The sequence below is a fragment of the Topomyia yanbarensis genome, chromosome 2 (genome assembly GCF_030247195.1).
Source record: "Topomyia yanbarensis strain Yona2022 chromosome 2, ASM3024719v1, whole genome shotgun sequence".
Lineage (NCBI taxonomy): Eukaryota > Metazoa > Arthropoda > Insecta > Diptera > Culicidae > Topomyia > Topomyia yanbarensis.
In genome coordinates this window covers 355,831,947-355,848,498 of record NC_080671.1, presented here as the reverse complement: position 1 = coordinate 355,848,498, position 16,552 = coordinate 355,831,947, and the positions used below count along the sequence as shown (strand labels likewise).

The 16,552-nt window shown below is 36.6% G+C and overlaps 1 protein-coding gene across 1 annotated transcript in view; it reads left to right on the top strand.

Moving 5' to 3' along the window:
* The window catches only part of LOC131684287 (serine-rich adhesin for platelets), a 384,398-nt gene that overhangs the window by 31,131 nt on the left and 336,715 nt on the right, over window positions 1–16,552 (top strand). The window contains exon 3 of the mRNA XM_058967008.1: window positions 2,080–2,430. Coding sequence (XP_058822991.1) covers window positions 2,080–2,430 — 351 coding nt within the window. The remainder of the gene's footprint in view (window positions 1–2,079; window positions 2,431–16,552) is intronic.

Here is a 16,552-nt window from a genome sequence, read left to right as displayed (position 1 = left end):
TAACAGCCTGTGGCAGTGCTACACCTTTTAATTGAACCTAATATTTTTGAAATTATTTCAGCCATCTGTGAAAAAATACGTGACTTTACGTGCACACACATACAGACATTTTCCTATCTCGATGAACTGAGTCGATTATTATAATAGACTCGGATCGGAAAATACAGTGCAGAAAGCTTCGTCTTGATACGTGCGGTGTTAAAAATGTTTTGCTAGATGGAAAAGCATTCCAGTCAACATGGAATGCGATAGGCATGCAGTAGCTTTCATTTGGGTCTAAGTTTATGCCAATCGATTTTTTCCTCTGACAAATGATGTAATATTGATGGGGACACCTTCTCGTGGGCGTGGATTTATCTGGCCTCAGCATCGGTTAATGTTGGCAGCAAAACAAAATGTGCCAATAAATACGCAGGGGAAATTAATAATCTGGCAAGTAAGATGTAGCTACGGACTCAAAATAACCCTAGTTCACATTATTCCCGGAGGTTGCTAGAATGGCGCTCTTCCATCTTTCGTAATCCTGGTGCTTGTTACTACATATGATCAGACCACACTGTGCACTTAGGAAATCAGATTACCACGTGCCTATTCTGCAGATAAATTATTTGTATCGAAAATCATGTGTATAATCGGTGAATTGGAGAGAAAACTTAACAAACCGAGTGTCCAAGTGAAAAATGTTCCCCACAACAATGCCCATCCGCTCGAATTCATGTTTGACGCTCCTATACTTTCGGTTGTGAATCTTGGAAAATATTTTGAATTGGATGCTGAAATTTTGCGGCATACTTTCAGATAGTAAATATAAGTATCGATTAAGGCAATTTTAAGTTGATTGTTTCCTTCTTGTTAAGCAGACCACTTCCTAAAGCGAAGCAGAAAAAGCTTCCCCGATGAGAAAAAAGCAGAGCCTGAAAAAATTGACATTTCTGCGTGAACTTGAAAGAAAACGAAATTCAATTCATGCGCGCTGCGATGAATGAAATGTTTGGTTTGTTTCTCTTGTCATTCGTTCTTCCGACGCAGCGCATTCAGGTTCGGGCATGTTCGGTTTCAGAAGCAAAGTGAATTGTGTCTTTATGCTGGCTCTGAGAGGGATTATTGAGCAAAAGTGCATCAATTATAGATTACGCAGTTCACTTATGCTCGAAAATGTAGAAGATGCCAACTTTTGCCTTCAAACTGTCGACATAATAACAAATGAATGCTTTGGTTGGTGAATGAATTTATATTTCCTCTGCACTCAAGCATTCGATTCTACATGAAATTTCAGTCAGTTGGAAAGTGAATGAATGAGGGAGGCGTTGAATCTGAATGTCGGTTTCGGTAAATGCAAGCAGAAATAGGTAACTGATTTTGAAATTTCGTGGCTCTGGAAAAAAGTCCCCGCTCACTGGAAAACTGCGTGCACAGAATACAAGAGACTAATTTCACTTTTTCTATTCCATTTTTTAGGCTAACATATTGGGAACTGGAATTCAATGAGAAAACATGAATTCAGAAAATGTTCAATATCTTTTAACTTTAATAAAATATTATGAAAAATCAGTTCAGTTGAGAAAAATACGTGGAACGCAGACTTTTTCAATTTGGAGGAAAATTATTACAACTACTTTTGCTTCGGAATTCTTAATGCAATTCAAATATACAATACAATTTAACATGCTTAAAAATTCGACAAATTTTACTAAACAATACCCCCTCCCAACCAATTTCTGACTACGCCACCCCACGTTGCATAATTGGACAAGGTTAAATGAATCAAATCAAAATATTATCTTCAACCATTTCTCTTGAGTGTTGCTCAAATTAATAATGTAGCCTGTAAGTATAAAAGCGGCAGTGTTTTCATTTTTTGGATCTGGGATCAATCCAGCTCTACCTTAGTACTCAGTCGAAACACAAGTTCCATAACTTAATTAGGAATAGGTGGAATAGTTTCTACCGAAAAATTTTCTTCGCTAAAGAGAAATATAGCATAGTATACTTCACTAATTAAAAAACAATTAAGAAACCCTTGTAAATAATGATAACAATTCCTTATAATTAATTGTGTCCTTTTTTGCATTCTTTCAGTTACCAATCGATCCAACCCCAGTGCCAGCCTAGACGAGTACGTCGATATTCTACAGGTCCAGCAACTGTTGCTGGAAAACTCCTCCAATCCCTCCTCATCCTGTACCGCCGCAATAACTTTACCCATCAACAGTCACAATTTATCCTCCAACACTACCACAACCGCAACCTCATCCCTTCCATCTTCATCCTCTTCTACTGCCACCACAAATTCCTCCTTCTCAATATCATCCCCACTCATACTCAACGGATCTGCCAAAAACCGGCCCAAAGTTAACCTTCAGAAAGCTTCCGAGTATTCAGCAGCCGCCGCCGCCGCAGCAGCAGCCGCAGCAGCGAATCAGCTCCAAGGTACGTCCCCCTAGATTTTCCTTTTACTTTTTCTCGTACCATTATTGCCCCCAAGAAGATAGACGTAGAGAGCAATGGCGTCGGTCTCAGGTCTTGATGAAAGGATTTCTGGTGCACAATTGGCTGAACTGGAACAACCACGAAGCACTGATAGTGCGATTGCGTTGCCTGTCCGCGTCCCGAATCCACTTCCCTGTCATTGTCGTCGTCGTAGTCGCCGTCTGTGCCATCGTCGTGCTAAATTTATTAATAAAACTAGACACTTTTATCATTAAGTCCATTAGTGTTATCGTTTAATTAAAGCCGTCGTTGTCGTCGTCGACGACGGAGACGATGGCAGCGACGACCACGACGACGATGGAGACAACGACGCAACGTCTTCCACCGCTGCGCCGCTGTCGGTTGTTTGTAAGATGACTGGCATCGAGTCTTGCAAATTACATCATACAGAGTACATGCGTGTGGCTAAAATGCATAAAATTTGAAAGGGGCTAGGGTCTCATAGTAAGGCTTCTTAAATCTGGCTACAAACATATAAAATATATTTGGTTCAGCTTTCTAGTGTGAGTCTGAATATGTCATGCACGTGATAGCATTAAGTACATATGATAAATATGGTGACAAGGCGAAAGGCAATTTAAAAGCCGTTTAACTTGAGATTTGTTCAGTACATGTAAATTAATGTCGTGTACCATAATGTGATTATTGACACACCAAATAGTAACTTTCAAAAATTTTCTAATCACAGTTAGTTTCTAGTTATTCTTTAAGTACTTACCAACAATTCTAAACCATCATGCATAGCTTTGCACTAGCCTGTATTCGTGTTTTGGTGGCGGACGTGCCGGTGCGGTAGCTGCGTCCGCCGAGGTGTCCCATTAGAGAACAATTTTTCACCGAAGGTGGCTGTCAGTAAGAGCGCTGTCCTGCCGCTCCAAGTGGCCAAGGGAATCACGTGCCGGCTTAATGTTTCGCAACTAATAAACAAGCTTTTTTCCCTCTTCTTTCGAACTACCACCGAAAAGAGCCATTACGATTCAAAATGAAAAAAAAATGCGTGTGCATAAGGCAAATTTGTTTTCAGACTCATTTCGTGGAAAGACACCCCACTGACTTCACTACAATATCTAGCCATTTATCATGCATCCGAGTCCCCGACGCATTGAGGTCCTAGCGTTTGACACCATGACGGCGGCGACCGACGGCCCGGTGGCTGCGGCATAACTGCAACTGCAGTTGCATTATCGCGGCCCACGATTTTGTCTATATAATTTAATGTAATTTCAATGTTTTCCATCTTTCAGTTTTTACTCGTAGCAACCGACAAACATATTTTTACCCCTGATCTGATGACGCGTCCACCATCAGAGACGGCTCAAGCGGCTTGCTTCGGATAGATTGCGTTGGCAAGTGCGCAATTCGATTGCATGCCAGAGTGATTCTCGCGTGCAATCACTTGTCGCATGTGGGTCTCTGATGTGTCTGGAGTACTCGCTGGCCTCCAGAGAATGCACCTGAATGTAGCTGCACACGCTAGACCAGCTAGAGCCCCATAGATCGTTCACCGGGGAATGCAATTAGATAAAATTTGTCAAATAACGAAAGCGACATTCGTGTCGTCTGAATGAGGGTTTACAAATTGAATCGCGGCGATCACCTGAAAGTGGGGGGGGGGGGCGCTCAAAGCTGGGACTGTTTTTTTTTTGTTATTCTGTGGTAAGAGTAGGACTTGAATGACTTGATTTTACTGGTTCCATACATGGTGTGATTTACAAAACTCTAAAAACGCCTCTAAAAATTGCGCTTGCTGTTTTTGGAACAGTATGATCGAAAATCGTTGTTTTGAGCTAATTTGGCGTCATGTCACTTCAGTGAATACCCGATTATATCAGCTCCCGATTTTGTCAGCCAAATATGAAAATATTTTTGGAAGGCTCCAGCAGGCGCACGCAGTCAAATTCAAGTAAATCCGTTGTTTAGCATGTTTGTTGTTTACTGAACTGTTAAGAAAGTATTTTTTCTCAATAGATGGTGCTTCTGAAGCATCCAGATCATACGTTGAGTGATGTTAATTCTATTATAGTATACTAGATGCTTCGAAAACAAGGGCTGGCGGAACACGTGGGTAGTATGAGTAGTACTACCCAATCAAAAATTACCGAGGGGGGAATTACCCAAGGGGTTTCCAAGAAGAAAGTGTGACACTTAATCAAGAATTACTTCGATTTTTCGAAATAATTCGGTAATCCGTCGATTACATTGGTAATCTATAATAAGCAGGGTAATTGACTGTATTTTCACTTTTTTGATCATTTTTTAAATATTTTTTGGTTATTCCACATATGAATTTCACAATACATTTTACTTGTGGCTTAGGGAAACTGTAACTAAGACGGCCACCTTATGGTTAAATAGGAAATTCGACTCATCGTTTAATGCCAGTGGCGTAGCCAGGGGGGGGGGGGGGGTTGGGGGTTAAACCCCCCCCCCCAAACCAAAATTAATTGGATTGAAATAAAAATTGATGCTGACGAATTTAATTTAATATTCCACAAAATATTTTTGGAAAAATATTCTCTGATCACTACATTGAGAACTGTGTTTAAAGCGTCATGAGAACTTTATGAGGAAAATTATGGGAAGGGGATCTTGTAACTTATCTCTTAGCCAAAAGCCCATAGTTGTCAAATTACTTCAATGTAAAATAAAATAACTGTCTGAATTATTATGAGCTCATTTTTGGAAAGATGCTTCAAAATATGGATTAGAGACAATTTTTCGAATGGAAATCTAAATTTGAATAGGTTGATTGCATATAAAACATAAGCTTGTTTACCGAAAACTTACATACATTTCAACATTTGCTGAAAATGTATTTTTTTAGATTGTGTAGAGTTTAGACAACAATTCAATATAGTTAACAACAAGAATAACATTTCAGAAACTAGTTGAAAGCTGATGTAATTTTGTCTCTAGCAGGTCAGGATCGGTTTTATGAGCATTGGATTTTTGTTGTATTATCAACTATATGAATAGCCTCTTAGCAGGATGCAATGAATGGCGTACTAAAATTTTGTGTGCTACGTACTAGTACTGCAAGTTGTGAGGTTGACTAATGAAGAAAAGAAAAATAATGCTCGATAATTTTTTAACGGTCACGATCACATTCATTCGAAACTGCCAAATTTCGATGTTAAGTAACATTGAAGAATTTCAAAACGTAAAACTGTTCATCTGCTGATAGAATAATTGTGACGGTTAATCCTCCAAGAAGTAATTATAGACAAGAATTACTCTTCAACCAAATTTGGGTCGAGACTTAATGTCTCCAGCAAAGTTTTCGAAAGTGCCATTTCAAACAACTTTGTCAAAGACGTAAATATCCCACATATTCAGAGTATCGAAATATAGTAGTAAAAAACCTTTACAACAAGCTATTCTGAAATTACTGTATTTGATAAATCTCTTCTGCGGTAATTAAATAATAAATTCACATTGCGTTCAAGGTGCCTTTGAAGCTTACAAAAAAAATAAGGGAACTGGATATAAAACAAATAATTCCCAGATATTAAAAGGACTCAAAAACACAAAGAGTGATTCCATTTTCAGGAGCTAGCATCAATTCGGCGCAAGCTTAGTCCGCCCACCAAGTTAGTGTCGGATTCTGATGAGATGAAGTCGAAACGCAAGTTTCAGTTCCATCCATCCATAATTTAGTTATAGGTTTTGTGTTCTCAACTCGCAATGATTGTTTCAAACAATTTTATCCGTAGCGCAGAAAAAAATAGTTTTCACCTAATTTTTTCTTCACTAAGAAGAAATATAGCAGGCCCAGTCCATTTAAATCCCTATATGTAGAATTCATGTAGCCTTCATATTTTCAACAAAATTGTTTGAAATGACATTATCAAAAACTTTGCTGAAGGCACCATGTCTCTTAATATTTTTGAAAAATTAATTCACCATAATTACCTCTATGAGAGTTAATAACTAAAATTTCTATATCAAAGCAGGCGCTGTTTCATGTTGATATCTTCCCGAATTTGTCAAACCTTCAAAGTCAAGGATTATTATATTAGGTGATCTTGAACGTTGAAATTTTTTTAGATCATTTATCCCACTTTAAAAGATCGCAATTTTTGACTTCATTGACATATTATACAAGAAAATAATCTATAGAGGTATGAAAACTGTTCCATGTTGATCCTTCTTGTTTGTTGACTGGAATGACAACTGTTAGACTACTTATGTTTTTGAGTTTTCAATAATTTATCAAACTCATATTAAATTTTAGCATTTTTTCAAAAAAATTGCTATTTTCATCAAAACCCCCTCCAAACCAAATTTCTGGCTACGCCACTGTTTAATGCAGTTGTTACACGCCAACCGTGATTTGAGATCATATTCCATCAATATAGTAACTGATACCAATAAAATTTCAAACTGAAAGATGTTTAAAATTGTTGTGAAAATGAAGCACAAACTCGTCATATCAAAAGTGTTATGGGTAAGATGGACACCTGGCATGAATAAGATGGGCATGTGGCATTGGTAAGGATGAAGATAGGACAAGGGAAGAGTGAGAAGCTTCTCGACTAATAAATTTTGTTTTCTGTCGTTATATCACACCGTTGCGGTATTAAAAAATAGTCCTAGCATGTGCAATTTAACGGCTTTCTGCTATGTTTCACCAAAGAAATATGCCCATCTTTCCCTACCCTATTGTGTCCGCCATACCCAATATGACACCAAATTTAAAAAAAAAAGTTCCTTGATTATGAACGACTGATTCAAATTTCTGTTTTTCACTACTCATCAGCTAAATGACCAATACACCATGTCAAACTAGAAATACTTCCCGAGATCAACGGTTTTCAGGTTTAAATCATTATTTCCTGGTATCAAAAATTATACCCATTAGCGTGCTCTCGATAAAAAGTATTGTTTTGCTTAAATATCTGATAACTCGCGTATTAGATAATAGCACTATCTTTCACAATCATTTGATATCCTCTAAAAATGATATTGTCAACGACCCTTCGGTCAACGCGCTTCACTCGGACAACATCTGCTCGCAAACCCATGGTTCCCTGACATGAGCCGTTCACGGACAACAGCCCTTGCTACCCTATCATAGTACAACGGCGAAATTGACAAAAGAAGTCAGGCAAACCGCATGGAAGTGAGTCGAGTGCTGTGCTAGTAAAATAGTTGGTATCATTAAAAAGCTATTCTAGCTTAATTACTAAAATTTTATAATTTATAAGAGATTAAAATTAAGATCATTGAGGGCCTAAAAGTAGTTCCCGTACAAAAAATGGTAAGAAAAATGAAATTCGGCATTTACACTCAACTAACCTATAACCACCATAGGTTCAGCGAAACGCTTACCACAGAAACTAATTGTTTAAACGGTACCGGTAAAAGTTAGGTGAGCAAAACAATGTAATTGCAGTGATCGTTTCTACAATTTCTACAATTGTATTACCGTTAGGTTCTCAGGATCAAGTCGTTCTTGTTATTGATAAGGCGTAGGAAACGCGAAACGAACAGAAGAACACTAAACGTAAGACACAAATTTGATTTAATGAAATATTATACATGAACTCGGCTATTTCAGGAAATTTTTAACTCCGCTATTCAATAAAGAATTAAAAATTTGGAAATCTCTTCTGCTGCGTTGACGCCCAATCAACAGATATAGTATCAGTATATTTTAACTATTTTTTCCAGTTTGTGAGAAACGAAAGGTCTATATTCCCCCACTTTAATTTCAGTCGGAGCCTGTAATTCAAAGTATATCAAAATGATTGGGCCACAAAGTCGAGCGTAATGACTATTAAGGAATAACGATCCTCAATGCTGCCTACATGGTACCCTCTCGTGATCTGTTCAGCAGACTACGCCCGTTGGCTATATCATTTGTCGGTGAATTTCAAGATAGTTTACAAAAATCGTTGGCAGAAAGGGTTTAATGATAAACTGGATCATATAATAATGTGATCAATATCAGTATTGTATTGTTCATTGGTCATTCTGACATGCATTCCCCGCTGTGTTTTTCAATTTCGAATCGTATTTAATTTTTGGAGGAAAGGTGCTGTTACTACATAAAAATTACTTACTTAAAAATGTTTTACCCACTAATTCTCTTTATTCTCATTTTTACACACAACTATTCGGCCATTCTATATCTATTTACCTATTCCAATTGAGTTCTAGAAAAAATCTAATCAGAGTATTTCAATCCTTACTAGACTTATTGCAACTTCAGAGGAAAAGGTTTGCACACCTCATGCTGTTTTTAACAACTCGTCGTCCAACAAATCCGTAAAAATCCATTGTGTTTTGAAAGTAATAAATACAGAAATCGAAATGTCGTGTTAGGGGACGACATGGCAATATATTAAATCAACTATTTACTCTTGCATTCATCGATAATTCTGCTCTATTTAAAGGTTCAGAATGTTAACACGTTGCATGTATGTACTAAACAATACAGTGTATTTAGATCTTAAATGCAACAATGAACACAGTCGGTAGCACATTAAATAATTTCTCCTGATGCATATGAAGTGTTTATTTGAGCTCTTTTTAACTGGCACGTTTACGTTTCAGCTCCAATTATCTCTAGAATTTTTTTTATTAATGCAATGGCCATTTTAAAATCTAGGAATATTGGTAATATACAAAAATTATTAATTGAATTTGGCCCTAAGATATTGACTAAATTTATTTAAGAATTGGGGAGGCAATCAAAAACCTTTGAATACATCTTAGCATTTTAGCACCAAAAATTCTTTAATAATTAAAACTAGGAGAAACACTTTTTGGCATTTGGTAGGCGTGCAAAATATTCTTTGGAAAGACATTCACATGGGGGATCAATTCTTTGGAAATGCATTCACAACAGGGTCACTCACAAGAGCGACATTTGGGGGATTTAGTAGTAGAGAGCATATTTGGGACAGCAAAGACATGGCGGACAACGATGACAGAAGCAAGGCGAACACAAACTTGCACCATTATGGCACACGAAAGACCACTCGGCTGGTAATTTTTTTGATGCCCGACTTCCAGTCCGTTATTTGCATTCGGTTTTCAATAGTGCAGCAATAGATTTTCTGTTAGTCTTGGAATAGAGATCACAGAATGATAGAAAAAAGAAAATAAATAACTTATGCTTGGATATTTATCGCCATTACATACACCCCCCCCCCCGCCCTGAGATCTAGCGCCACAATACTCGACTCATGACCAGACAACATGTTCGATGTCGTAATTATCCCTCGCCACAAGTTCATTCTCTACAAGCCCAATAAGCCGGGAATGTGCATCCAGCGTATAATGATTTGACATGGGCATCATACGAATTAAATTACAACCCATATCTACCTTTTGAAAGATGCTTTCGTGGACACTTTTGGGATTATAGAATATTGCAACCTTCCTAACCCGAGCAAAGTCGAACATCAAAATTACAACAAGTAGAAATCATAATTTGATAATAGCATCAAATTGAAATCTTATTTTGCTATCAGTTTTAGGTTTTTTAAATATGATATCATTTTATAATATAATTTTTAATATAATTTTGATCTCATTTTGCTATCCTTCTTTCTTAGATAAATTTTCTTTGTTTATATTTCTTTGGCGTAACAAACAAGTGAATACATATTTTGTTATAAAAAAAATTTCAGCATCTCAATGAGCTTCCAATTAACTCTCACTGATGGCAGAATTAGTTTTATGTTTGACGTCATAGGAGATCCACGAGATTTGCCTTCTTTCGAGTGTCCCTTGACGAGAAAAAATACATCTAAAATTCGTTGAAGTGAATTGATCTTTGATAAAAATCACCTTCTAATGCACTCACCTTAGCTAGAGTTTGCGTCTTCCCATTACCAGGATTGGAGCAATTGGAAGGGCCCCAAACTAAGCTAATCGGATATGATTTCGCAGATAAAACACTCAGGAGTTTCCGTGTTTTCTCCAGAAAATTCGATGAGTGCTTACAACTTATGCTATCTGTAACGATGAAATAATGGTCGATAGGCGGGGTATCAACGATGCCAAAGATATCCTTATTTACGTAAGATATAAACTGAAATAGTTTATGGAAAGCCAGGAAACTCGTCGAGTTGTGATGAATCAGAGCATCCCACTATATTCTAGTTATTAAATTGAAAAAAAAAATGGAAAATTGATGGTATGTTGCCACTTCTTTTTCAGATTTTATAACAAGATATTTTACTGCAGAGACTTTAGCGATAGCTTGATTAATTAAAAGGAGATGTACTTGTTCTGAATCACGCTTCCTTGAAAATACGGCTAGCTTTGTTTTGTTCATGGAAACCTTAAACCCGGTAGAAAAGTCCAAGCAGACAAACTATCCAAAGTACCTTGCAGATCGAGGGCTTTGGATTCTGTTACGGAGACATCATCTGCATCTGCAAGTTGCGTTAACGTGTTGAAATTTACAAGATGTTCATAGATGTTGTTTACAAGCAAATTGTACAAAAGGGGGCTAAGAGATAAACCCTGAAGAAGACGCATACCGCTTGTCTTTTTGAATTTTATAAAAATTGTTAAAGATTGTGTGAAATAATAAAAAACAAACAAACAGCAGCTTTCTATTTATCCGAATAGTCGTTTTGAATTTTTTGTCGGTTCACGTGCGTTGGGATTCTTGTAATAAGAATAATCCAGCAGAACTAGAATGTATGAAAGATGTATCAAATAAAATAGCGATAAATTTGCTAAACATGAACAGTTTCTACTTAAAATAATTGAAGAATCTGAACTATTTCCAAGAAGAATTCGCTTTGCTTCCAAGTAATCCAGAGTAATCGAGGAATTTTACAGTAATTGCATAATTAATTATTAATCGATTTTTCGAAGGAGTAATCTCTATAACCATGAAGTAATCAAGGTAATTTTTTTCGAGAGTGACATGTAATTAATGCTGTTGGAAACCCCTTGGAATTACTCACTCGAAAGTTTGGAACAAACCAAAACCTGAGACTAACCATGAATGTGTCTCGCACACAAAATGCATATTCTGGATGTAAAACAATTTCACCTTTTTATTCAGACACAAATTTCTTTTATTTGCAATTTCAATTTCTTGGAAATATGGGATAATACTGATGATTTGTTTAAAATTTGAATTTATATTTCATATTTAGAATAAGGAGACACATTTTGACACATCTACATCTTAAAACAAGTAGTTCAGATCGATATACAAAAAATATTAATGCAATTTTATTCAAACTAAAGCATGTATTAAGAAATATTTTTAATGAATTGACATACAATTTGTCATTTTTTAAATTTTTATTTGATTAAAAGTTGAAGCAAAGAAAACATTAGAAGACTGTTTATAAATAAGACAAAAGACATACAATAGAGGAATTAATTCCAACATCAGACCGTATCATGGAAAGTGGAGAGAGGGTGGATAGGGAAAAAAGAAATTAAACTTACAGCTTTTTGGCAAATGAAACATCACTGTCAGCAGATGATGAACAGGATCACCGACTGACCTTCTTGGATCCACTAGGTACAGTTGGAATCATATTACCAGTTGGAATATTTGGATATCTAACGTGTTTAAAAATATGTAAGTGAGAGACATACAGCAGCGATCGAGGATAGTCACTTGACTGGAACGAGGCCGAAGAGATTCGTTTAACGGAGATCTGGCGCTAGAACACTAGGCGCACGACCAGACAACATGACCCCAATACGCCGGAGATGCGCATTCAACGTACAATGATTGGACATGACCGGAGATATCACCCGAAGGAAGTCACGACCTTCATCCATCCCCTTTAAACCAAGGTTTGTTAATACCTTTGAAGAGCCTTCTTGGAACTGTACCGATGCCGTTGATAGGTTAATATAAAATCATAAGTTTTGTGGGGAGAATGCTCGCAGCACAGTCTCTTTTCTGATCGCCCTCACCGTTAGGGGAGACTGAGGAGACTTGATCCCCTTTTGTATTTTTCAATCCTACTCCGTGGAATGATAAAAAACTATGTATTTTTGTAGTTTTATATTGTTTCTAGGGTTGACTGATAATCATAAAAAAATTACATGGAAATATTATACTGGACATGAGCTATGAGCATTTTTGGAAAACAACAAAAAAATCGAAAATTCTTTGATTAGTGAAGACTCGATCCCTAATTTGGGGACACTTGATTATTTTTTGAAAACGTGTTTAAAAGAGCATGTAGGGTAATAAGCCTATTTTTATCCTGTTTCTATTATCATCCTACCAATCTGAAGCCTTTGGTTAGAACAGCGTCTGCCATCTTTGCTCAACGCATTGGCTCAAATGGTGTTGCGATAATTGGGGTACTCGATTAGAGTTTTTGCTGTGCTCAAACAGAAGATTTTCACCATTCTCAAGACCATTTTGTTATTATATTGGATCTTAATAAGAGGCGAATGACCTTAAGACTAAAGCCTCCATAATCGAAATAAAAAATGGCTCCTAATAACAAAGCAAAGAAGCTGAAATAATAAAATAAATAATGAAATAATGTGGTACCCTCCCTAATAGGGCAAAAATAGATACCTAACCCCATTCAATGTTATAAATGTATTGTGGTATTTATTAAATTGTTGTGATTTACTATTTTTGTTACTACATATTATCCATATATCACCTGATTTTTATTACGAATTCCCCAAATCTCTGTGTCGTTATTATGATTGAGGAACGTCAAATGTGGGATGCATGGTTGCTACGTATGCTGTAGTAAACATTTACAGTTAAGTTTTTGTATGATGAAGCGTTCATTTTTGACAGTTTTTTTGTTATTTTATGGCAACAATGACTTAAATTGTTCTGGTGTGAATTTGGTTATTTTCAGTAGTGTGTATGAAGCATGGCGAAGGGGATCAAATCTCCACGAATTTGAAGGGATCAAGTGAACCCATAGCATCTATTTCAGCAAACTTTAGTACAAATATAGTTGAACAAAAAAATCAGCTCAATCATAGCGTATTCATATAATTGACATTCTCCTGTATTTCTGTATGCAAAAGTATAGTATGCAGTTGGAGACTTTATCAATTGTATAAAAGCTTGAAAATTTGGAAAATAAATCTTCTTCAGTTCTTCTGAACTTTCGTTTAGATAAAACTACGCAACTTTCTAGTATATTCGATTAATGTATTCTGATCCGCCTTTGAGTTACAATGATGGGATCAAGTCTCCCCGGGGATCAAGTCTCCTCAGTCTCTCCTACTGTCATAATAATTAGTATAGAAGCTCTGCATAGCTCTCATCATCTGATGAATATGATATGCGCTTAGCGCGAGCATCTTTGCTCTCAGATAAATTTGTGTGTATAAAGAACGATCATTACGTTTGTATACAGTATTATCATTTCATCGCGAAACGTCTATCGTTTGAATGTGGATCTACAAGGAATGCAGTTCGCCGGAAAAGGATTCTTGGTTCCGTGTACTCCGATCAAAGGTCGAATCGTGTACACAACGTAGGGCCTAGCCACCGAACGAAATATTGTTTTTCTCGTTAATCCGTCGACGAACCGGTGCCAGTAACCGCGTTTTTCAGCTTCATCAAGTTTTTCATTTGCATTTCTAACGACGCGTATATTCGTAAAAATTCGAGCGATTCGACATCCAGAAAGACTTTTGCGTTTACAATTCTACGCACTCTCTGCCCACCACGGAGTAGGAGACCGTCCACGATTGTTCGCGCCGAATATACTCGTTTCGTCTGACGTTTAATCGCATGTAGAACAGCAATCCTGTCAAAACGTTGTGCAGAAACTGGAGAAATTCTTTGTTCGCATCGGATATAGTGGACGCGTAGTATATCGTTGAAGTTGAAGTCTTTTAGAACCAGCTGAGGTGCGATGTATATGGAAACAATATCAATAGGTTTTTGCCTTTGATTCGAACTTGAAAAGCGACAACTTTAGTGCCTGGTACCGAACAATGGCTAATCCGATTGAAATAATCGCACGTTTTGATCCCCAGAACGATCCTACATAGTGTACTCTCGGCCCTGGCGAATTATGTTAAAATTGTGGAAGATCTACGTCGGAAGTTTACTAGGTTTTACATAATGCAAATGCATTAGGAAAATAATAGGACTGACGCACAGTGGGACCAATCCAAAAAAGGTGGGACAAAACCTATTTGAGGCCTTAGATGTCATTTTAGAGCTAGCATTTCTTCATAGCATATGTTCACAATGTCATTCTGCAACTTCTTAAATAGAATACTTTTTGGTTGAACTAAAGTAGAGTACCCGAGCAAAAAAAATCCAAAAAAAGATTTTGGAGGGTCGATGTCTTCGACAAAGTTGTAGAATATTATGTTTTGAATAACTTCTTCTAACATACCACAGCCATCAGACATCATTTTTGAGGCAAAATTGTTGTTTTTTATAATTATTACCTAAAAATCAGTTTTCGACTTAATTAATTAATTTAATATGTTCTACAAAATTGCAGGTATGACTAAAATACAACTTTTTTGATTAGGGAACTAATAACGTAAAATTAATATTTTGGCTTCTAAAGCTATTTTTCATATAAATTTGATCTATTTTCATCAAAGATTCCTGTTTTTTTTGTGCACTTTTGTGCAGTCAAACTTTGGATATTCCGATACTCTCTTATTCCTATAATAAATTTAATATTACATAGAAACAGGATATAGTTGGACGCATTGTTTGGGTTACCATTCATGTACGACGGTTTATAACATAAAATGTGTTAATATTATTTTTAATTTGTATACATTATAAGCTACTACCAAAATATTATATTTTACACGCATAAATAAATAAATATATAAATTAAAAATAATATATATATTTATATGAAAAATAGCTTTAGAAGCCAAAATATTGATTTTACGTAATAAGTTCCTTAAACAAAAAGTTGTATTTTGTGATACCTGCAAGTTTGTAGAACATATTAAATTATTTAATTAAGGTTTTCAGCATGAATTAGTCGAAAAACTGACTTTTAGGTCATAATTATAAAAAACAACAATTTTGCCTCAAAAATGATGTCTGATGGCTGTAGTATGTTAGAAGAAGTTATTCAAAACATAATATTCTACAACTTTGTCGAAAACATCGACACTCTAAAAAAAATTTTAATTTTTTTGCTCGGGTACTCTACTCCAACCAAGAAGTATTCTATTTAAAAAAGTTGCAGAATAACATTGTGAACATATGCTGCGAAGAAATGCTGGCTCTAAAATGACATCTAAAGCCTCAAATAGGTTTTGTCCCACCTTTTTTGGATTAGTTCCACTGTGCGACGCACTTACTTCGGTTTTGCAACAGCACCCATCAAGGGACATTCTCAGGTATTCACGAGGAAACTTAGGAGAGGAAATGATTCTCCTCTTTCGAATATTTATAGGCACATTAGAAGATGTTCCCACAATGGGATTGTTAGAATCTTGCCGTGGCCGGTGGCGTAGCCCTTGTTAGCATTTCCTCTCGGAGCGTTCCTCAAACGAATGCTTCAGTCTTTTCTTTTTTTTAATGTGGAATATGACGACAGTTCATGAGGAGTCTCTTCACAGAAGCAAAACTTTTCAGTGTTCTCTCCGCATTTTCCACACCGTCCCTTGTTTCTACAATGGGTAACTCTATGGCCCCATTGTTTGCAACGAAGCGCGGCACAAAAAGCGAACAGGTAGACCAGCTCCGCTAAAAAACCATAGTTTGGAAGAACAGATCTGGCGAAAGGCTGAACGCAATTGCTTGCATACTGACTGACTAAAGCGACGGAGCCAACCTCATATTTCGTAAGGTTCAACTGAGAACGCCTCAATAAGCGGCCATCTTGGAAAACGAAAAAAGCAGTTTTTTCTCACACCGTTGGAAAAATTTTCATGAAAAAGAATCAATGTATTCGGGGCATTGGTAGAGTATTACTGATTCATTTTCATGAAAACTTTTCCAACGGTGTGAGATAAAACTACTTTTTTCGTTTTCCAAGATGGCCACATTTCCAAGCTTTCTAAGTTGAACCTTAAACCCCTTTTGGGAGACTAGACCATCAATCTCTACTTCCCGGGCAGGCACGTAGACAAAATACTTCTTCGAACA